A 22,373-nucleotide genomic window follows, 5' to 3' on the forward strand; every position below is an offset into this window, starting at 1 on the left:
GGAATGCAAACTATCCCAGAAATGCGAATCATTCCAGGAATGCAAACCATCCCAGAAATGCGAATCATCCCAGAAATACGAACTATCCCAGAAATACGAACTATCCCAGAAATACGAACCGTCACAGAAAAGCGAAGCCCAATCAAAATGTGAGCATTCACCGGATTGCAAGCAATCAGGTTGTCCTTCGTGCACCGGGGTATCTGACATTTGTTACCAGACACCCGTTCACACTTTTAATAAGATCACGCCCGACAATGTAGGTATCTGTGATGTTAATCGTACCCTTTTAAACAAAGCATGTGGCGACAATTCGAATGAAATGTTCGCTTTGGATAACCCTATATGCCCATATGGTCCAACAATTCATTCTAATAATGCCAATGAAAAGTACTCGTGTTTTCAAAACAACATAACCCATTTTATTAAAAATTTTAAAACATTTGTTCAATTCGAAGATCAAATACGTTTAGAGCGAATGTGTTGTCGTTATAGAAGAGTGATTTTAACGTATTTCTCTTCGAGCAAAGGAGTTCAATCTTTGCACGTTGATCGATTTACGCGCTCTACACCGTACTCTCAACGCCCCAAAATTTCTTTTGGCAGTTATACATTACCTCAAATACCTATGGCGCCCATACTTACATAAAGTTCAATTGTCTTTTAACGCAGCAGCGAATCCATGTTGAATACAAGATTTTTAAAAGGAATTTTCCACAGGTTTTTTTTTTGGGGGTTCTTGTTGTAGAACAAATGTCTTACACTTATAACAAGTAACATGTTTCATAGTGTTTTCTTTGCGGTGAATTTGAATGTCCTTTGTGTTTTCATGGAACAAATATCTGTTTTTTTTTTAAACGATTTTAATCGTTTTCAAAAACATAAACGTTGCGAAACGAATTCAAATGAAGATTGAATGAAAAACTCGTTATCCGAAGCGGAAATGATGCAGTTAACAAAGCAAAGGAAATTAGCGCAATCACGCGTTCAGAAAACAGCATAATTAAAGAAATGTTAAAAATACCTTAGGTGCTGTTCAAAAAAACATATTAAGTAAATTTATCTGCATGTCAGTATATAAAAATAGTTATGCTTTTTTTATGTACTATGGTTTGTTACAATTTCAAGAAAATGCAAATGTTCGTCAAACTGTATTATTTCATTTAAATTCGAAAACATTCAAAATGATAAGAAATCATTTTATTCGTTATGTTTGTTAGAATTCGTTCCATTTTATGTTAAAACTAAAACAAATTGACTTTATAAAAATTTGATTGTTTTAAACATACTTTTTTTAAGATATCCACGTTGAAAATCAGGATCCATATATACTGCTTGATTTTCGATTCCTAGGAAATTTTTACCACGTAAAATTTTGAAATAACCATCTAGCACATTATGTAAGATAGAGCAATCATGATCCATAACAAACCAATATTTTTACCCGTTCCCCAATTCTTCCCCCAACTATTTCGAACAATCCAATATTTCATAATGTCTTTTTCAATTGGATCCATTTCTTCACCCCATCCCACAACCACAGCCGCGTGGTTCTATTTTTATTTTCAAAAAAATTTGAAAAAGGGACAAAATCCACATATTATTAAATACATATTGTAATACATTTTAAACTCTACCGTGTATTCCCATCCATTCATCTGATGACCAGGTAAATCACACACACGGGAATGTTTTTGATTTGTTGTGTTATAAATATTTCCTTGAAAATCTTGAATTTCTTCTGGTGCCTAGGACGACAGAACACGAAAAACGGAACACATGAAAACATCACAAAAAAAGATTTGCTTTGAAATCTTAAGATATGATTTAAAGCTTTTCTTTTTTACATGAAAGGCTACAACAATAGGGCCGTTATAAAATAGCTCATGCTGCATTGCTTTTTCGGAACAGCATTCGTAACAGCCTCCAACGTAGCCATAACTCGACGTATAAACGAAATTGTCAGGATTACAAGCAGAAGTGAACAAGGACTTGACAGAATCATGTAATTTAAAACAACTACTTTGAGCCGAGTTATCTTCATTAAAACATGAATGCAGTGGTACGCCATACTCATGAGTATACTACAAAAAAAGATTAAACGCGCACAAATGAACACTTCCTTAAACAGTACTTTTCCAATAAGAAAAGGGTAACCTCCAAAACAACCTTGGTTGTATATTGAGCACCAAAGCGCATCTTGAATAGAGAGTTTCGGAACATAAGGTTGAGAAGAAAACGTACGCAACCCTGTGTTTTGCCGAGAAGAACCATTCTTCCGTTTCTTATGTAAATAGAGATTCGCTCGACTTTGAAGTACATACATAGAGGACACTGCATAACAAGATCCACACTCCCCTTGAGCAATGATGTCTTCATTCGTAACACCATTCAAGCGATCTCGATCTTGTTCAGTGGAGAAAGGATTCAGCATGGCTGAATAATTTGTTGGTAATGTAATCTGTGAATCTTTTTTTTGAGGATCTGTCATTTTATTGGATAGTTCACAAGCATAGGATGTTGAATTAAATTGCGATAAAGGAGAATTTGGATTCAAAAGACCTGAAAACCAAGATATAATAAATTAATCAGACAGTCTTTGGATGTGAAAGGGAAAGTTACTTACTGATAGAAGCTATCTGTTTTATAAGCGAAGGACGTACAAAAGATTGCAATGCCCCACTGTTTTTTCTGTTTTTTATATAAGACTGCGTTCGTTGTTTTGCTTTCTCAGACATACTGAACAGTTTTATATATGACTCCAATTTTTTTGAAGACTGCAATGAAGCGGACTTGTTAGCTGTTTTTATTTTTTTTGCCTCAAAGCACCCGTACCGAATGTTCGGTGAAGACTAATGACACAATATAGAAACAAAAATAATATCGTCTTTTTTATTTATATTGCATACGTTTTCCGTGATTTCACTGGTCGAGTACCAACCTATAGATGTTTGGCTCGGATCTGTCACGTAACATTCAGTATGTCCATTAACATCTTCAGTATCGGAATCTGCTAAAATATGTAAATGACACACTCGTGCTTCGTCTACATTGGTATCATTGTCGGTTTGTGTATATTTTAGTACACCATGAAAAAAAAAAGATTGAGGTTTTGCATTTTGCTCATTAAGTGGTTTTGTAGAAGAATATTTTGTGTTTAAAAAATCGTGTTTATGAATGGATCGGTTAGACTGCTTAAGTTTTTTCAGTTCAATAGTTGGAATAAGAAGTTCGGGAGGAAGTTTGGTCCGATCTATGTTAGCGCTCACGTAAAAGCCTTCATCATAAACCATTGTCCAACCCCCAATCAATGAACGTGACTTGTGGTCTAATACACCCAAAGCTAACCAATTATTACGGTGCATTAAATGTGAAGATTCTAAAAAAGAAGTAGAAGCATTCGTTGCTAGTAGTTGGTTTTGTAATTGATTTGTTGATGTTGTTATAGGTTTCGAACGTACATCGGTTAAAATCAAATTTATTTTATTTGGAGCTCCCCCCATATTGTTTTTTAACCAGTCAGTATAATTCTGAAACATAAAATGAGTCAGCATACGGTTTTTTACAAAAAATATCTATTTTTATTACCTGAATATCCGGTTGTTGTAAAATCGTATTCAAAGTAGAGGGTCCCCCACCGCAAAACCGAGGGGTTTCGTGGAAATCTGTCAATGAAAATTGCCAAAATTCTTTGGAACCATCACCATTGGTGACCTCTGATGTAAGAGCATGGATCGGCAGATCGGACCGACAGAAGGGAAGTCGCGGTAATAGAAAAAAAAATTGTACCAAGGAACACCTTAACAAGTATAATAGTTTCATTTCTTCACAACAAATAACACTGTTGAAACAAATGAAAACAGCCGCAGTTGACTCAACTAAATTGTTACAACATTATTGAGGCCACTAGTAATATGAATCAACAATGCATGAAAGTCGATGACTTTTTTATCAATTTTACAAAATCTGGACTCGTTGCTTATGGTAACTCCCGACCTATGGTATTTTTGCATAAATTTAATGAAAACTAAAAAAATTCGTTTCCTTTCTGTGCTATTTTAATCGTACTTTTTTTTTTGTAAAAAAAATTAAATCAGAGATCAGATACTCGGTAATCATGAAACAAGTTCAGTTGGAATCAAGACATTTTTCTTAATAAAGCGACATTAATTCCTATAAAAAGAATTTTGGTTTGTTGCAAACGAGTCCAAAACAAATTTTCATGCACTTTCTTTATTTTTTTCCTCGGTTAAAAAAACTGTTTTTTATTAAAATACTAAACAAGAAAAAACTTACTTTCATGACATTTTAATTTAACACTTCGTTTATGTAGAAAACAAGAGATATTCAATAGAAATCCAAAAAGCAATGCGTGATGTTATTTAATATGAATTAGAAAAAAACTCAATTTTATATATATTGAAAAACATTTTATAAAAATATTAAAAAAAAAGAATTATGTATAGTTATTTAAAAAAACAATCAGTGATAATAGAATTCAATTTTGGCTTTTGATGCATTAAAAAACAAACTACTTTTAAAATTGATATGCTATTGTTTATTTGCCACCTTTTGCATTACCTTGATATTTGTATTGAGTAAAAATGTTTTCTTAGTATAAAAAGTTTGGTTTTTTGTACACCCTGTGAAAATGAACTACGGTAAGATCAAATGAAAACCAGATATGACATGTTGTGTCGTTTTTTTACATGATAAAAAAAGTACACCTTTGACGAAGGCAAAATAATCGCATGTTTGCAATACAAATAAGTAGTTTAAACGTTTTACAAGTGTTCTTGTGACGAAAAGAAGCAGAGAAATAAAAAAACTGTGTCTTAAAAACAAAGAAATAGGTATAACAAAAAAGAATCGGAACATTTAGAAGACAGTGCGACAAGTGAAAGATTTGACAGCTTGAAAGTCAAACGACCAAAAGCTTCATTTTTTGGCAGTAAATTCGCGGTGACAGAAAGTATTATAATATCCATGCAATGTTCCAAAAATGGCGCGTTATGCTAAAGAAAATAACCTAAGAAAAAACTGTATATTTTGCAGAAAAAAATGTTTTTTTTATAAAACTGTAAAAAAACCAAGTTGATAGATTGATGTTTTTAATGAAAAATAAATTTTTAAAAATTTACAAATACGACAAGAATGAAGTTTGACTGATTCGAGTAGAAGATGCATACACTACGTTAACATTAATAATATGTCCAATGTCGAAAAAGAAAAAAAAAATTCATTGTAAAATAAACAAATGGATGTTATGTACACTATCTTTTGATAAAGGTCATGTTAACATAATACGAGTTTGTGTTTTTTGATTGTTAACGGGTCCGCGTTGTTACTCGTTTTCTTTTTTGTTCTTTAAAAGTTTTAAACAGGTTCAGACAATAGACTTTTATAAAAAAGTCTGACAACCATTTGGAGAAAATAACTGAAAATTAATAATAATTTAATTTTTTAAATAATGTTTTTATCCTTAAAAAAATTTTGCTTTTGTTAAAAAATTTTGTGCGCGTTGAAAAAAAGAAAAATTGTGTATAAGTTTTTTTTGTTGTATGGGAAAATGCACTCGAATGTTTTCTTTGCGTAGGGTCATCTATGAAACATTTTTTTAAAGACTTTACACAAATGTGCCAAAATAAATCACTACCTACAATAACTGGAATTTATGAAGGGTCACATAAAGTTGGGCAAGTTTGCCGTATTCCTATATTGTCCAATAACTCATGCTTATTCTTATCGTTAAGTTATCTTTTACATAGAAACTCCATAAGTTCTAATGTTTTACGTGATGTGGCTGCCAAAATGATTGAAAGCGATCCGGAGACATTTAACGACATAACATTAGAACGTTCTCGTTTAGATTATATTCATTGGATACGGCAAGAAGAAAGTTGGGGTGGATATATTGAATTGATAGCCCTTGCTAAATTTTATAGTATTCAATTATTTGTGATAGATCTTTGGTCAGGTCGTCAAGACGAATATGGAAGTGACTCAAGTGGACGTTGCGTCTATCTCTTATATGATGGGCTTCATTACGATGCATTCGCTGCTGAAGATGCTTGTTGTGCGCCTATTTTTTGCTTTCTAGTTAAGCCACAAGATTATTTAAATACATCATATGATCCATCCTCTGTAATTACAATTTTCGATTCGGGAAATTCAGTGATACTTGGAAAGGTTAGTTTTTTTTAATGATTAACTTATCTTTTTAACATAACATTTCTAAAACGTATGATAGATTCGTGAAATTGTTAGTGAATTACGTCTTCTTAGGAAAACTTCAGTTCCAATGAAAATGTTTGAATGTTGTTTATGTAATAAACAATTTAGTAGTCAAAATGCTATGAAGATCCACGCTCAAGAAACTGGTCATTCACAGATGCAAGAACGCCAATAAGCGTATAATATATCCTTTTTTTTTGTATGAATAAAAAAGCATTAAAAAACGAAACAGTAATCGTGTTTAACTCATTTCTTGTGGAGTAATACATAGTAATTATTATAAATTTGGACAGTATTTTTTTAATTGTCAAACAATTTCAGTGAAGTCGACAGCTTTTCATTTTTACTGACCATATAGAGTGTTAAAAGAAAAATTGTTCTATTATGATTCTGTTTTTGTGTTGAACCAAAAAATATTGAGAAACAAGCGTTGTGGGAAAAATTACATTAGTGGTTTTAATGAATTAGACAAGGACAATGTCGAACAGTAAGACACTTGTTGGGTTTTCGCTCGACAAACGCTCGACACATTGCCGCTCACAAAAATGTTACTTTTCTTAACGAAACAATTTTTTTTTAAAGTATACAGAGAAAAAGAAACAATTGTTTTTTAATGTTATGCGTCATTGAGCATAATGGTCGATGTGAAGGAAGGACCAAAATTATATTTTAACGAAGGAAAGAAAAAAAAAAGGAACAAAAAAGTAACGGTTTTACGCCGAGGGAACATATTACCTATTGATTTAAACGAATTAGCAAATCTTTATGTGATATAGCGTTAACGAAATAGATTTAAAAAAAAAGTCGTAATTGAAAGCAGGAAGCAGTTTCTCACGCAAAAACATTTTCTTTATCTTGAAGTTCATCTTCAGCAGTGTTGTCCATTGAGGCAAATTGTAAGAAATGCGTGGGTCTACAATTAAAAAACAAATTTGAAAGCTCAGAGACAAATAAAAATTTATAGTTTTTACCGATGAAGCTCGTGGAAAAAAGATATTGGATTAGCAATATTCAAATTATACTTTAAAGACGAAGAAAATTTAACTCCCATAAAATTGTAATTCCACACTCCATTGTCTGGAACCATAAAGAATCCTAACAAAACAAAGGAGTGCGATATCATCAAACAGAAACAGAAAATTTCTACCCATAAAAACATCCGAAAGAAGCATTTGAACTTTTTCATAATGATTCGCTGCATAACCAGTTGGGTTAGGACCTGAATCACGATTCGCTTTTCCCCATTGATAACCTAAGGGGGTTAATTTATACGCTGTAAGAGAGCAAGAGCCAGGGGTAAAGGAGCATGTCATAATAACAGACGTTTGTGGATCCCATTGAGGATTTTGAGATAAAAATTTAGAATGAGTTAGAGCGTCTATAGGATTCAATTGTAATATTTCAGAAGGTTGCGTATGAATCCATCCTAATGGTTTTAACTCCTAAGTAATTTTTTTAATAAATTAGCAGAAAAGATTAGAAGAATTAAAACATACATTTAACGCCTCATGATTAGGTAACTGAGATGGGAAAGAAACTGATCCATGGGATTCCACTTGAGGTAGTAAAACAATACAATGAATCTCACGAACCTACAAGATAAGCATAAATTTTGTTGTAATATAAAGGAAAGTGCAATGAAGATAAAAGTAACCTGAGAGTTATCAGATGGTGTTGTTCCATAAAGAAGTCCGGCAATTTTTGTACGTAAATCAGCAGAACATATGAATTTTTTCAGAATGTTTTTTGGAACAATATACGTATATCCGACTTCACGAACGTTATCAGAAGTGACGTAAATATGAGCCATCCTTAGATGAAGTGTGGAAGCAGATAATGCGCGAATACGCCAATCCGTTTTAGAAGAGAATACAGTTTGTTCATGAGGAGATTGGGTTGTGACGATGATTTCATCACCATGAACATTGGTTGTTTTAGTGGTGACTGCTGTCAGCTGATTGGAAGCGGACGTAGCAGTAGCAGCATCTTTTGCTTGTTGTTCAATATCGAGTATTTGTTGCCTTTGAAGACTAGGCGGTGCAATATCCATACCTAAAATGATATCTCGAATTTCAGATTGTGTTAAACTAGCAACATTAACATTATTTTTTTTTCCATAATCAGCAAGAATTAAATCTTTTAAAGCGACTTCTACTTGAATCCATTCTTCGTCTGTTAATGTAGGCCAAACATGATGAGATTGTGTAATGGTAGCTTTGGATGGTTTTAAAATAACTTTGGCTCGATCTGGATTCACATGAAGTGCCCGTAAAATAAGAATTAATCTAGAAAAAGCAGTGAAAGAAGATATGGATTTTAACCAATCGTCAAACAGATTGAAGAGAACCATTTCGGGTTGTGTTGCTTTTAAGATAAGATCACCAAATTTTTCTAATCTCATGGCAGCTTGAAATGGTAATTGTAATTCAGAGCCTTTAATAACAATATTCGGAAAATCAAGTAAATGAACTTCTAAAGGATCTAACATTCCTTTTCTTGTTACAATGATTTGTTTAGGTTGTTCTTCAACAGGAAGAGAACGAATTAAAGCAGCAACTTCTTCAGCTGTTTTCCATTTCGCTAATTGTGATAAACGTTTTTGGCCTGCCCAGACAGATGTATGAATAACTTTTAAGAAAAGTTGACCAGTTCTTGGATTAAATATAAAAATAGCGCCATTCACTGGTTTTGTTGTCAAATTTCCTTCAAATGTTTTGTGAATTGTTACACGATAAACGTTCGTATCATCAACAAACCTAGAACATGTGCGACAAGTGTCATATTTTAAATGTTGGTTCAATTCCATTTCTTCTTACCAAACAGTTTGTGAAGAAAACAATTCACCATAATTTTGAGAATTCAAATAAGGCTCCGTTGGTTCCGATGAGTATAATTGCAATCCTTTACGGATTCGTTCTCGTAAAACGTACATGGCAGGATTAGCTTTCATAATTTTGTTCATAGCACGTTGTAACAAGGGTTTAATACCGGGAATATAACAACCGAAACCTGAATGTAAATTATAAGCTAAGTCAACACCTAAAAGAAGTCCAGAAGGTGAAGGATAAATGGACATATTATCAGTTGTGTAATCTAAAAATTTAGATCGACAATATCTTTCAATATCATGGCTATCATAATCCCCCCAACGTAATTGAACATCTAACCTAGAGAATACGAAAAATGCATTTAAATCTGTTGTAACCTTTTTTATTTAAGGTATAGTACCAAAATTTCGTTGTCGTTTTGCCCGCCACATGAGTCGAATCGTTATCGAATAAAAGAGATGGCGCTGTCACAGGCCATTTATAAGCAGCAAACAACAAGGCATCCGCACACGAAGAATTCATTTTATACGATTTACGAGGATGAATCGTCTCTTTTTGAACCATTTCTATTTCTAAGGCTTCCAGTTCCATATCAAAAACCTATAAAATAAAAATCTTTATAGAAAAGAAAAAATTCAAACATGAATTTACTTGGCATAAGTCCATAACAATGGATTCGTGAATTTTTTGCCATAAATGGGCTCGGAAAATTTGAATCAAAGAAATTTTTAATGTCGGGATTTTTCCATGCATGAAAATACCCGTTAAATCCAATTGAACTTGAAAACCAACATACACATTCGCTCGATTAATTGTAGGTGACCACCATAGAGTAAACCGTCGATTAGGAATTTGATTCAAACCACTTCGTTGAGCATTTGTTAATTTCTTATATTTCATGGATTCTTCAAATCCAGAAGCCTTCTCCCAAAACAAACCTTCCCATGTCGGGAAATAAGTTCCTTTAAATAATGTATGTTCTAATATTCCTTCAACTCCTCCAAGTGCTTGAATCATATCAGTTCTATAATTATTCAAATTCCATAATTTACCATCATGACGTTGATGCGTCCACCAAAATGGATTTGTTCGCAGCATCTACAATTGAAAATATATAACAAAAAACGTAATTTAAAACGCAAATGGAACTAATGAAAAAACCAACTTGGTATTGTTTGAATTCTTGACGAACTCTCCATCCTTTATCATAAGCTAATGTATGACGATCTTTTTGAAATAATGTATTAATACGAGGCACACCACGATCCCACGAATCCTCTAAATCTTCTAATGTTAAACGACGATTTTGTGAATTGGCTTCTTGACGTTTTAAAGCATATTCTGCCCAGACTCGTTGTGAATCTAAAAATTCCGATTCCCATGTCTGAAGAAAAACGAGTCAATAGAACAAAACAAAAAAAAAAACGTACTTGAATATAACGATACAAATTAGGTATAAGCTGGTTTCCTTCATGACTCATTCCTGCTCGAAAATGTGTTATTCCCGTTTCCGTTTGTTTGGAATAATGCAAGTCGGATTGAGGAATTAGAATATGTCCCATGGATAACATTCCCAATCCACCAAGTTCTTTTGGTGTGTAAAAAACAACTGGAGGAAACCGAGAAGGCATTTTACTATTTAAACCGATTTTAATACGTGTTTGAATTTTATTTTCACATCTAAAAAAAAAGTGAGCAAAAAATGTAAATTAGTTTGCTAAGAAAAACATTGGCGTACTTGACAAGTAAATCAAGTAGCGGCTCGGTATAAATCACAGCTTCACGATAATAAGTCATCAAACCAATCAATGTTGTGTTCCATTTATTCACAATTTTTGTAAAAGTGGTACTTCCAGAGGACATTAAAATTTGTCTAACGCGATTTTCGAATTTTTTCATTCCTTCATCGTCAACTCTTAAAAATGCTTGAGCTGTTGTTTCCTTTGTACTATTATTTTGTAATTTCCAAACACCTTCGCCTTGAGTGAATTCTTCTTCTAAAGATCGAATCTTAGGTAAAAGTCGAATTTCAAAACCACACATATTAAATAATAAATTGGGATTGTCTATTGAATACACGGAAACAAAAGAATTTTCCCATTCTAAAGAAGTGACGGAGCGGGGTAACCGGTTTCTTAACTCCCAAAAAGTGGCGCGGCCTAAATTGACATCATGTTTCATTCTACAAAAAAAAAATATCAATGGAAAACATTGTTTGGATTTATTTATTTTTGTAGAAAAGAATTAACCTTCGCATTCGACAATCTCTTGGCCAACATTTTTTATTATTGTATCCAACAACATTTTCATTATTGGGATCAGGATTTTCAGTTAAATATCTTTGAACTAAATCTCGTACTTCCTCTTTACTAAAACGGAAAAGTATCCAAAAACGATCAATATAACGTGTATATAAACGTATAGGATGGCGTATTTCCGTGGCGACATCAATAAATGTTAAAAATTGATTCGGCAAACTGGGCGGTCCTGCGATTTCTGAAGCACGCGTTAATCCTAACAAAAGTAAATCAATTATAAGAAAGTAAAATTGGAAAACAAAAGAAGAAAATTGTAAGCCACGAATCAACCCGAGAGAATTAATATGATTCATATCTTTAAAAGAAATCGTGACATTATTTTTAGCTGTAATATAATCTGCAATATTATGATCCACAATAAGTCTTAATAATCGATTTAATAATGTTAAATCAATTTTTTCATAGGCCTAAAATCAAGCAATAAAAAATGTGAATGAAATGAAGTAAAAACGAAACATGAAAAAAGAAAACCTTTTCGAACTTGGATTCCATCAAAACAACACATGTTCCATCATCGACTTTCCATACGTCTTGTAAATTGTTAATACATTCACACCATTTGTAAATAAGCAAAGGCGGGGGTTCATTGTCAGAAGGTTTGACCCAGTTGGGAAACAGCTGTCGTATGGAGGCTTCATACCTTAAAGACATGAAGCTCAAAAAAGAATTGTTGAGTCAAAAGACATGCATTACCAAAGATATTGATCCAAGTAAGCATCAGTGATTTTTTCTAAAGGATCAATTTCATAAACGGGAATTAGATGACTATAAAGATCCATAAATTCAATGGAAACTTCTTTAAAGGCTCTTTGAGTTAATAAATGACGTTTAATGCGGGATAAACCTTTATGAGGATTATCATAGTTTTCTTCAATCAATCCTAGTTCTTCACGTTGTGTTGAATTCAAGCGCGATTTTACACTATACGTTTCTTTAAGACGTTCTAAACAAAGAATCAATAATTTGGTGTCATGTTTATAATTGAGGGGAGGAAAAGGTATATGCGTAAATTTACGACTTTCCAGCCAATGTACAGCTGTCGTATATATGCCAACAGCTTCTTCACCACTCACATAAGGACCATCTTTTAAATAACTATGCTGACGTTCGTGCTCTGCCTAAAAAAGTAAAAGAAAAAACATTCTAATCAAAATAAAACAAGATGAAAAGACTGAAAAGTCATGTGCTGCTTTGACTGGTTTGTTTACCTTAAGCCATAAACGTGTTAATCGCCCCAAATTTTTTTTACAGACAGTTTTATCAACAGTTGCCCCACGTTTAATACGTTCTCGACTATAATAAGCTGCATTGGTCCACCAATCCGCTTTCATTTTTACATAACGTAATATCATGGCTTCAATGGGAGCAGGAAGCCCAGCAACTTTCCAAGGTATGTTGGCCTTCCAACATCTCCATGCTTCACTTAAATGCTGTAAAATGGTTCTTGCTTTATTAGCCTTAACTCCTTCAGGCATCATATCGACAATATCATGCATCACAGCAGCACGAAGTTCTAAATCAAAATGGGATTCAACCCGTTGCTTTGTAACGGTTTTGGCGATGCCTTTTGATACTCTTCCTTCAAATTGTCGGGATAACAAATTGCCTAACCAACGTTCTAATAAAGGAACTACCCCACGAAGAAAAAATATCCAAACTCTCCATCCAGGAGCCCAAAAACCACATCCAGGACCTTTACCAACGGGTCCTGTATTGAATCGGTAATATATTAAATGTTTCAAATCTTTACACATGCGAACTTGACGCATTAACCGATATTTATAACGATACATTCCTGTTAATTGCCCCACATGAGAGAAAATATACTGTAATCCATCAGCTAATTGAAAACCATCTACATTTCCTAAACGATACTGAACATGTGAATCAACCAGAAGTTTGGTAAGCCGTAAAATTTCACGACATAAGTGAAAAGCGTTTCCAAAGCGAGATTTTTTTCTTTCTTTTGTTGTTAATGTTTTGATAGGTTTCAAATTGAAATTGAAATCTAAATGAAGGTAATTCAAATTTTTACGATGAATTAACAAGTTTAACATATTATAGCCTTGACGACACACTTGAAGGCCTACTTCAACCCAATCAAGTTCAGTACATTGAAAAAACTTTGTACTTTTAAAAACACGAAAAAGATAACGTTTTTTTTGAGCTCGCGGTCGTCTTGAGTGTAAATGATTTAATACCCAACATTTTAATAATTTTTGATATGACACACGAACTTTGACTGGATGATTTCCAGAACAATGTTCTCGAAACCATTTTTGCACAAGAGGAATATCCACTGCACGTCGTGTTCGGCCAGAACGTAAATTAAAAGGGCGAGGAGCCCAATATAAAGCTATGCCGTTGGTGGTAGCATCTGTCATTAAGGGTTCATGCTCAAGAAATGGTTGCATAGTAGAGGGTAAAGAGAAATTTGCCATGGTTTCTTCATCTAAAAAATAGATAAAGGTCATAACAAATTCAAATTAAAACGCCTTATAAAAACTTACCTAGAATTTCGGCAGGGTCCAGTAGAGCATCTTTGTGTAATTTATACGCGGGAATAGGATTAATGATGGGATCGAAATAAAATGCTGGCAAATCGGGATCCTCCGATTTAACATAAGCACATATAGGAGAGTGATAACGACTCATGGCAACATTTCGTGGTCTAAAAAAACATGTACGATAAAAAGCGTCAAAAGCTCAAATTTTGAGGTTAAAAAAAAAAGCCTACCTATTATTATATAAATAGGGAAAAGCAATTTTATATTCAGTTCTTATTTGCTGTCGAATAATAATTTTTTTGACATCATTAAATTCATTCCAATCTTCATCCTCTTCATGCATATCGCGATATAAGGGTTCAAATTTAGGTCCACCAGGAATGGCCATATTAAGAGCTTTGGCTGTATAAAAAGATTTTAAATCAAAAAGATAAAAATAATTTTCATCGACCAAATCAGATAAAAGTTGATTAGCTAAACGATAAAGTACAGCGATTTGATCTAAATCTAATGTCCACTGGCGATAACGCGTTCCTTTAATATATTTAGAATTATATTTCAACGGTTGATGATCATATAACCATTCAAGAACAGGAGCATCCTCTGTTTCATCTAGAGGCATTTGAATGGCTTCTAAAGGTTCCACATCTAGTACATTATCTCCATAATCTAAAGGTGGCTCTTCATCATCAAAAGGTGGGAAACGCATTCGTTTAAAATGACGCCGATCTCGTTTCTCACGACGCATCATGATCCACATGGTTCCCCATTGTGCTAGGAAAATAGGTTCCACAACCCAAGGAATTTCATTTACAAACGTTATAGCCCCAGTTATATGATAAATCACTTTCACGGTATGCTCTTGCTCCCACGGCATGGGCATATTTTCTAACAACTTATAAACAGCATGAGGAACATATTTTAGAGCTCCTAAATAAACACGTTTATCATGACGAAATTTACGGCTAGACATATCTCCATGATCTTTCATAATTTTACGTAAATGCTCTGGTGGCATATCCTCTTTAGCACAATCGGTAACACTAGAAATTTTTACCCTTTGTTTCTCTGCATACCTTCGAGCATTCAATTGTTGCCATTTCTTGGCTCTTGCGTTGAGCACATCATCACTATCAGGATCTAATGGCATAGATGTCGATAAGGATGGTGTACAAGAAAAACTTGTTCCTGCATCATGAGGATTTCCATAAGGGGCAACTGTCATATGACCTGTTAAACATGTTAGAGTTCCATGTGTTCCCGTCGCTGCTGCTCCTCCTATGAGCGGCGTGTGATTAGTAGCATGCGGAATACAAGTGGGAATGCCGTTGTGCTGAGATAAAGAATTGTTGCTATGTGGTTCAGGTGGAACAAAGTTGGAGTGACCCATCATTAAAACTCTTCCATTCCCTGTTGGATCATACATAGGCATCCCTCCATTTATATTAGAATACATCATCGATTCGTTAGCTCCCAATATTGGCATAGGAGGAGGTGGTGGAGGAGGAGGAAACATACTATGTTGGTTTGTTGTTTGTTGTTGAGGTGGCCACGGAATACCCTGAGAAGGATTCGACGGATTTCGGAAAAACATTCCCGAAGGACGCATTAAACAAAAAAAACAGTCTTTTCACACCTGTTGATAGCAGCAAAAAATGTATTTCAAAACTTTTTAATGAAGCATGGACACCACTGGATTGATGTGTCGCCTTCTGTCTACAACAATTTTCGGGACAGGTAAAGTCTGTTTACTGTCATCAAGAAACTGTCCAGTAAAAATGCAATTCTTACTTCCATGGCACAGCGCCTCATGTCGTCTTCATATTGAAACAAAACACAATTAAACACTTTTATTAAACTACGTTTATATGCTGTGGCTATTTTATAAAAAAGAATATTATCTTTGTTACACTGCTGCTGTTTACGTTAAAACTTTCTTTTTTTAATTACTTACAACATTATGTTTAACACAGAAATTCGCGTATCTTTTAACAAAAAAAAAAATTTTCCCTTGTCGAAGTGCACGAAACATCGTCATTGCCATTCTATCTGTTAGTTTATAACAAATCCTTTCATGAAAGGCAAAGCACAATAGAAACAGTGCCAATTCAATATTGTGAAGATGAATAGACCTTTTTTTTTTAAGATAACGCCTGGGGTCCAAAACATCCCCAAACGTCTTCCTTCTACGCAAAAAACACAAGGCGTGTCACATTTTTTGTAAGGAAGAGTGACAGATATAAAAAACATTAAGCTTATGAAAAAATGCACTATCTGTCAAAAAGTGGTGGGACATTTTTCATACGAACGCCTTGACAATGTAGTCCATAGGTCATAGCGGAAAACTCCAATTTATTTTTTGTAAGTTCACGGGATGTCTTTATTATAAAAGACGAAAAAACTTTGGTTCTTATGGAGGTTAACTTTTGGTGTCTACTAAATTGGGGGGAAGGGGCCTAAAAACATTTCGCCTAAAAGGATTGCCTGTTTTTGCTGAGTTGTAGATAATTGAAAAGGGAAGCTTTTTGGAATGTCAACTAAGGTGTCGATTGCCTGGTGCTCTGTTTTAACATTTTCTACATCTGAGTAGTTTGTTATCTTGTCGCTTAGAAATTTTTGATCTGTTATTTTTTGTGGCGTGAAATACATTTGTAATTTTTTAGAAAAAATCTCTTTTGATTTCAACATCGTCGACTGATTAAAAGAGGATTGCAAAGAATTAATATTCTTGTTTGATTGAACCGGCAGTTGGAGGCCGCGAAAAATTTTACTCAAATTAGTTTTAGAACAAACAGCGTAATCTAACTGAAAACCACGACTATTGTAAGTCGTCTGAAGCGTCCGTAATGAATGGAGTCCGTTTCTAAAACGTTTTGGATTACAGAAAAAAAAAACGAAAATGTGAAAAAATTACCTCCATTTTGTAAACTGATAAAGTGCAGGAATGAAATGAAACTCTCCTTCAAGCTTGGTCGGATAAATGCTAGGTTTGGTGTCAATCTTTTCTGCAGAAGACGTGTAGTAGGAATAACTTGAATGTTGTTGTTTCTTTTCCAACGCCTCTTTATGATACCAATGAGGTTGAACAAAGTTAAAACCATACACACATTTGCTTGAAAAAAAAGCCACCTGATGTGAATAGGAACCCCAAAAAATATGTTAGCAAAGGTAAGTCTAGCAAAGACATTTTTCTACTTGAACAGAAGAACAATGTCCACACGTCACATCATCAATACAAGAATTCTCCCAAAATTCACTTAAAACAGGTGTTGGTTTCATAATACTCATGATTTTAAAAGATTGCTCACTTTTATTGGCGGACGTTTTGTTCGAAGGTGATTTTTTTTTGGTGAAAGAAATGAATGGATGTGAAGTGGTTTTGGGAACACTTGTTTGAACTGGATCAAAAATTTGAAAAGCTCCCCATAAAAATAACGGAAAGGTGGAAGAATGCACAGTTGCGGCAACGAAATTCGATCCACACGACACCTTTTTTAAAGGGACGTATTCTTTGGGTATACAAAAAGGAATTTCACATTGAGTTTCTTGAATTGTTTGAGCAGAAAAAGGTGCTGTGTTTCCTAAACCTAATTGACCAGAATCATTTCTTCCCCAGATATAAAGAAGTGTGGTGGAATGCATAGGGCATAGAATATTGAATCCATAACCACTCAAGCCCTAAGAACAAAGTTCAAGCAATCTAAAAACGACAAAAAATGTCTACCCGAGCACAAGGAATGATTTTCGAGTTTTTCCATGTAATAGCGCAAGGTGTGTAAATGTCTCCTTCTGGAACTAGGTCTTTTAAACCAATATGGGTACGTTTACCCCATGTATAAGGTGATCCTTTGTGTGTTAAGCACATCACATGATAAGGACTGTTCGAGAAACTATTTAAATACAACACGAAATGGTATGCACGCACAAAAACGTTATAGTCTAGGCAGAACAGCATACCTTACGATACGCGATGATCCAAAACAGGTTAAAGCAGCAGGCTGATTAATATATTTATATCTACATACATGACAAGTTCAGACGGGCAACGTGAAAAAGACCTTCGCCTCTTGCCTGAAACCTTGCCCTGTTTGACCATATGTATTGTCGCCCCATGTATACATAGTTCCGTCAAAAGCTAAAGCAATAGAGAATTCATTTCCCGTTCCGATCCATTGAATGGACGTCGAATGATTGATAAAGCAAAATTTTGTGGAACATGGTTGTTGAGACAGCTTGGAAGAAAATTTTTTGGAGGCTGGCGATGAGAAATGGAGTGGTTTTAAAATGGTTTGAACGGCAATATCTTTTTTTTTAGTTTCACTGGTCTCAAATCGTCCTAATTGGCCTCGATCATTGGATCCCCATGCATACACAGAGTAAACAATTTCGCACGATTTGAGCTTTTGATTCCTAGAACAATCGGAAGAATTTGGTTCTTTGGAGGAATAGCAAGAAGTTTTTTGTAAGATTCCTAAAACAAGTAGAGTATGTTCACCACCAGTGCTTATGGATTGGATCCAAACGAGTTGTGGCATTTGTGTCAAAAGAGAAATCGTAAGCCATGACGCCGAAGAAAGTGATTTCTTTGTTTTTAAAAAAGGAAAAGAAGAACGACTCGCTTTAAGTTGGTACCAAGACAAACGACAGACTTCTGGTTCTGTTTCTATAATCGTGTTCCAGCTTTTTTGAGCACAAGATTCAAGTAAACGAAGAAAAGGCCACGCCCACGGATTAGGATTGACTTGTTTTGACTAGAACAAATGAAAGTATTTTTAAAACCAATTTGTTTTTTCTGTATTCCTCTTACAATGAATTGAAGAGGCATCATATTCAAATCATTAAGACAAGAATGAAAAGAATGACGATACACTGCTTGCAAGACAACTAAAGGAATGTGTAATAAATTAAAGGATAAAATTTCTTGCCGATAAGCTAAAAATTGATTGTTCTTCTACAAGAAAGACCAAAACGAAGGTATGATTAAATAAAGACAAAACATCTTACCACAAGAAATAAGCTAAGTGGTTTGTTTGTTAGATCAGTCATATTTGGTCGACGTCGTTTAGATACAAACATAGTAGGAAAAGGTTGCAATTTTAAATAGCTTTTCCACCATTTTTGAAGAAAGATAATTTTATAAAAAAGACGCCGATACCTGGCCTTTCATAAAACAAAACCTTGTTTCTTTGATAATAGAATCTTAGCAAAAGACAACCTTATGTAAATGAGTGAAAGCAGTTGTTTGACATAATTGAGCAAGACGCAGTAAAAAATGATATTGTTTTCGAACCATATAACCTTTCCAAGACCGTTGTATACATACGGCAGAGAAATTCAATTGAAGTGTATTTTTTCTACACTTGACAGTTACGTTTCAAAAAAAAAAGAAAAGACAACTTACAAAAGGTTAGTACGTTGCGAACGATGGTGTCGAAGATGATGAAGCATCTGTAACCGATGGTTTGTGGCAAAAAAAGATGATGTTATACGCTTAATAGGAACAATGGCAACTCTTAATTGAATAAGTTGAAGATATTTTTTACGATTCCACCAACATTTAAAATTTTTTTGAATTATAACAGCTGCATCATGGAATCTTTTTTGTTCAACATTACTACAAAGATGCAGCTGCGCTAAATATCTTCGACAAACTGACTGAAAAAGAGCACACAAGGTAAGAAGGTAAAACATCGCATGAGCATGCCATATACCTGTATGACAAGAGCCGCTACAGCAGAATAAGCCTCTTTTTCCTTTTGGTGAACTTGTTTCATAGCTAGTAAACCCCTCCACCATGCTTGAATGCGAAGAGTAGCATGGATTCTTCTTTCACACATCTTTTGTTCTAAGAGTCTTCCATGCAAAATAAACGTCCAATTGAAACACGAAAAAACATTACGTTTGTTTGAAAGCAAACTCATTCGTTTCCACATGGAGTGCGTTATGCACATCAAACGTTTGACACAGAAACACTACAAGACCCCACATCAACGATTCCGTTGTATTTTCGAAACGCTTTTCATGTTCTTTGTGTGTTTGTATCGCTCGAATGCATGCTTGTAGTTGAGTCAGAGCTCGACACTCCTTTTGTTTTCGCCGACGATACAGAAACGACAAACAACAACGTTGTATTTGAATGCATGCTGGAAGAAATCTTGTATGGAAATGTTTTATACTAGAAAACAATTGACTTAAACGAGCTGGTTTTTGTCTTCTTTTGCGTCAATGACGTACCGAGTCTTGATAAACTCAAATGTTGAGCGATGTAAACAAACAATTGTACGACACCATGTGTAAGGAAAAAAAGACACTCCTAGGACTTGAAGGAGTGATTGAATTTTTTTAGTTTCACTTAATGATTTCCAATTGACGTCTTTTTTGAACATCCACGCAAAACTCTCAAGCATTTTTAATAAGTCTTTAGTGTTGATAAAGCAATAATCGTGGGACCGCACACATTGCTAAAACGAAAAAATATAGGATATGTTAAAAAAAAGCGTTCATATCGTTTTTTTCTTACAGAAAAACGATAATAGTATAATTGATAAGCAACCTGTTGAACGTCTGCACTACTTAAAGCGTCTTTTTTGTAAGGGAAGAGACTTTGATATTTCACTTGTCGTAAATGGTGTCCCAAACATAATATGTAGAACCGATTTTGAACTGTGTTGATTGTGTGGTATATATTCTTCAAACCTTCTTCACACTGCTGTGATCTTAAATATGTCATCAAAGGTGAGCCATACGTTGTAAGGCAGGTTTTTAATAAGCTCAGAGAAGATTGTTCTAATAGTTGCCATAAAAAGCTGGGAAGTGCATTCATGGTATTGTCAAAATAAAATTTTTTTGTGTCGTAATAGGCTTGAGAGAAATAATGAGAGAATTCGAAACAAGAAGGTTTTTGCGGAAAGAAAGAAACACACGTTAGACTCTGTGATGATTCCTTCAAATGTTTGATGAAGTTTTGTGATGGTGTGTCATCGCTAATGTTTATTCTTTTCTTTTGTCGATTCAAAGACTCGCCATTTTTGTAGTCATCCCCATATTGGGAACGGGTTTCTTTAAAATGCGAAGAGTCATGGCTTAACCTTAGACAGTTCCAAAGCACCATTTCATTAGAAAAAAGATTTACATCTTTACGAATCACTCGCTTCATATGTTTTTTGTGGAACCCCACATCTTACAGTATACCGGAAAAAAAAAATTGAAAACAAAGCAATACTAAAGAGGAGCCTACCTGACAAAACGCTGTCATAAGCATAAGAGGAATTCAGTACATCTTGACAGCAACGAACAAAAAACTCATCCAATGGGTGACCCGTTACGCTTGAGATACGTTCTGAATCAGTTTCCAAGTGATGAAACTCTTGGCGCATCTTTGACAGGTCCCTCGCCGCCGACATGGTTAACTCCTCCTTATCTAGCGTTTCTCCTACGCCATACACAATTTCCACACAGCATGTATGTGGACGCTCTTCGTTTTGAGGAATACGCGAATTGAACGCCGCTATTAAGAATTTTAACATGCATTGATACAATGTATTTGATAATTGACATAAACACTGCAGATGAGAAGTAAACACTTTTTCCAGCCCTTTTTCAACCAATGGTATATCAAGATAAAACAACATCTACATGAAAAAAAACAAAGTGACACGAACACAAAGCTTTGGAATAACCAAGGAAAGACCTACTCTTTGTAAGAAAGTTTCGAATGTTAACCCAGAAGGTGCGCTAACGTTGTGGTGCTGATTTGTAGAAAAGAAGATATAACCCGTCTCTAAAAGAAGAAAAACGTTTACCCACAAAATTCTTATAACGCTTTCTTTAAGTCATATGCAAACGTTCACCTAAAAATGCTATGACAAAAATAAGCCTCCATATTTCATGAATACAAGAGAAAGGAAAACTACAATGAAGAAAAGCGTCGTTTATCTACAAACATTCACGTTTCAAGAAAAAAAAACTTTAGACAAATTTGTTACGGTTTGATAATAAGAAAGACACTCTGTGCTCTCATGTCGAGCTGTATATAGACTCTGTAAGATCCACCTAGCGTCTTCTTGGAGGGTCGGTGATATGATACAACTTTCTAGTTGCTGTTCGTCATTTAATATCACACTACATATAATGTTAAATATTAAAGGACAAGCATAATTGTTGGATGTTTTTTTTAAGCCAAGAAGCCTAGAAAAAAAATGTTAATTCAAAAAAAAATTCAATGTACAGAAACGTACAAAGGACCACACCATAAAGACACAAAACAATGGATAGGTTCAGTGGCTTTCACATTAAAAGATAAACGATAATGGAAACCTGCAAGTGATTGATATCCAGACTTCTCCTTACGTTGACACTTTCTTGTTGTACAAAGTTAAAAGTGTTTAAAAACATAGAAACAACTTACTTGAGTGAGCATCGTTAAAATATACACCATACAAAAAGGTTGACTAAGGATGGAAAGCCCATGTGGCATGGTAAATTTT

At 34.3% G+C, this 22,373-nt stretch overlaps 4 protein-coding genes and 1 long non-coding RNA gene across 6 annotated transcripts; 2 read left to right on the top strand and 3 right to left on the bottom strand.

Annotated features, from left to right (window-relative positions):
* Window positions 1-1,003: 1,003 nt before the first annotated feature.
* On the bottom strand, window positions 1,004-4,257 carry LOC128883682 (dipeptidyl aminopeptidase 1-like). 2 transcript variants are annotated; one of them, XM_054136305.1, is made up of 10 exons: window positions 3,589-3,660; window positions 3,462-3,530; window positions 2,910-3,379; window positions 2,627-2,852; window positions 2,135-2,562; window positions 1,848-2,084; window positions 1,638-1,748; window positions 1,445-1,553; window positions 1,290-1,388; window positions 1,004-1,244 (listed from the first exon to the last, which is right to left on the bottom strand). In XM_054136305.1, exons 3-10 carry the CDS (start codon window positions 3,363-3,365, stop codon window positions 1,234-1,236), a joined length of 1,677 nt encoding a protein of 558 aa, XP_053992280.1. In that variant the 5' UTR covers window positions 3,366-3,379; window positions 3,462-3,530; window positions 3,589-3,660; the 3' UTR covers window positions 1,004-1,233. The 2 variants fall into 2 exon arrangements, with proteins under 2 accessions (XP_053992280.1, XP_053992279.1); XM_054136304.1 differs by having other exon boundaries at window positions 2,910-3,530; window positions 3,589-4,257.
* A 1,198-nt stretch (window positions 4,258-5,455) lies between these two features.
* Window positions 5,456-6,622, top strand: LOC128883691 (ubiquitin thioesterase OTU1-like). The gene is made up of 2 exons (XM_054136318.1): window positions 5,456-6,189; window positions 6,251-6,622. The coding sequence occupies exons 1-2, from the start codon at window positions 5,605-5,607 to the stop codon at window positions 6,407-6,409; spliced, it is 744 nt and encodes a 247-aa protein (XP_053992293.1). The 5' UTR covers window positions 5,456-5,604; the 3' UTR covers window positions 6,410-6,622.
* Window positions 6,623-6,816: 194 nt separating this feature from the next.
* Window positions 6,817-15,507, bottom strand: LOC128883683 (pre-mRNA-processing-splicing factor 8-like). Its single transcript, XM_054136306.1, has 17 exons — window positions 14,118-15,507; window positions 13,891-14,051; window positions 12,589-13,832; window positions 12,074-12,498; window positions 11,852-12,020; window positions 11,312-11,787; window positions 10,801-11,244; window positions 10,493-10,742; window positions 10,228-10,446; window positions 9,714-10,160; window positions 9,463-9,662; window positions 9,051-9,401; window positions 7,889-8,990; window positions 7,731-7,826; window positions 7,382-7,676; window positions 7,206-7,329; window positions 6,817-7,147 (listed from the first exon to the last, which is right to left on the bottom strand). Exons 1-17 carry the CDS (start codon window positions 15,494-15,496, stop codon window positions 7,066-7,068), a joined length of 7,464 nt encoding a protein of 2,487 aa, XP_053992281.1. The 5' UTR covers window positions 15,497-15,507; the 3' UTR covers window positions 6,817-7,065.
* LOC128883692 (uncharacterized) lies at window positions 12,485-12,952 on the top strand. Its single transcript, XR_008459081.1, has 3 exons — window positions 12,485-12,578; window positions 12,632-12,770; window positions 12,837-12,952. It is a non-coding gene; the product is annotated as an uncharacterized LOC128883692 (long non-coding RNA).
* Window positions 15,508-16,312: 805 nt separating the features above from the next.
* On the bottom strand, window positions 16,313-22,305 carry LOC128883685 (uncharacterized). The gene is made up of 20 exons (XM_054136310.1): window positions 22,295-22,305; window positions 22,125-22,203; window positions 21,873-22,074; window positions 21,738-21,822; window positions 21,582-21,667; window positions 21,125-21,518; window positions 20,408-21,066; window positions 20,122-20,348; window positions 19,787-20,062; window positions 19,599-19,740; window positions 19,289-19,542; window positions 19,103-19,241; window positions 18,892-19,047; window positions 18,695-18,838; window positions 17,959-18,638; window positions 17,845-17,904; window positions 17,612-17,777; window positions 17,083-17,565; window positions 16,802-17,016; window positions 16,313-16,750 (listed from the first exon to the last, which is right to left on the bottom strand). The coding sequence occupies exons 6-20, from the start codon at window positions 21,516-21,518 to the stop codon at window positions 16,324-16,326; spliced, it is 4,422 nt and encodes a 1,473-aa protein (XP_053992285.1). The 5' UTR covers window positions 21,582-21,667; window positions 21,738-21,822; window positions 21,873-22,074; window positions 22,125-22,203; window positions 22,295-22,305; the 3' UTR covers window positions 16,313-16,323.
* Between the last annotated feature and the right edge of the window lie 68 nt (window positions 22,306-22,373).

Source organism: Hylaeus volcanicus, unplaced genomic scaffold (genome assembly GCF_026283585.1).
Source record: "Hylaeus volcanicus isolate JK05 unplaced genomic scaffold, UHH_iyHylVolc1.0_haploid 12237, whole genome shotgun sequence".
In the NCBI taxonomy this organism is placed as follows: Eukaryota; Metazoa; Arthropoda; class Insecta; order Hymenoptera; family Colletidae; genus Hylaeus; species Hylaeus volcanicus.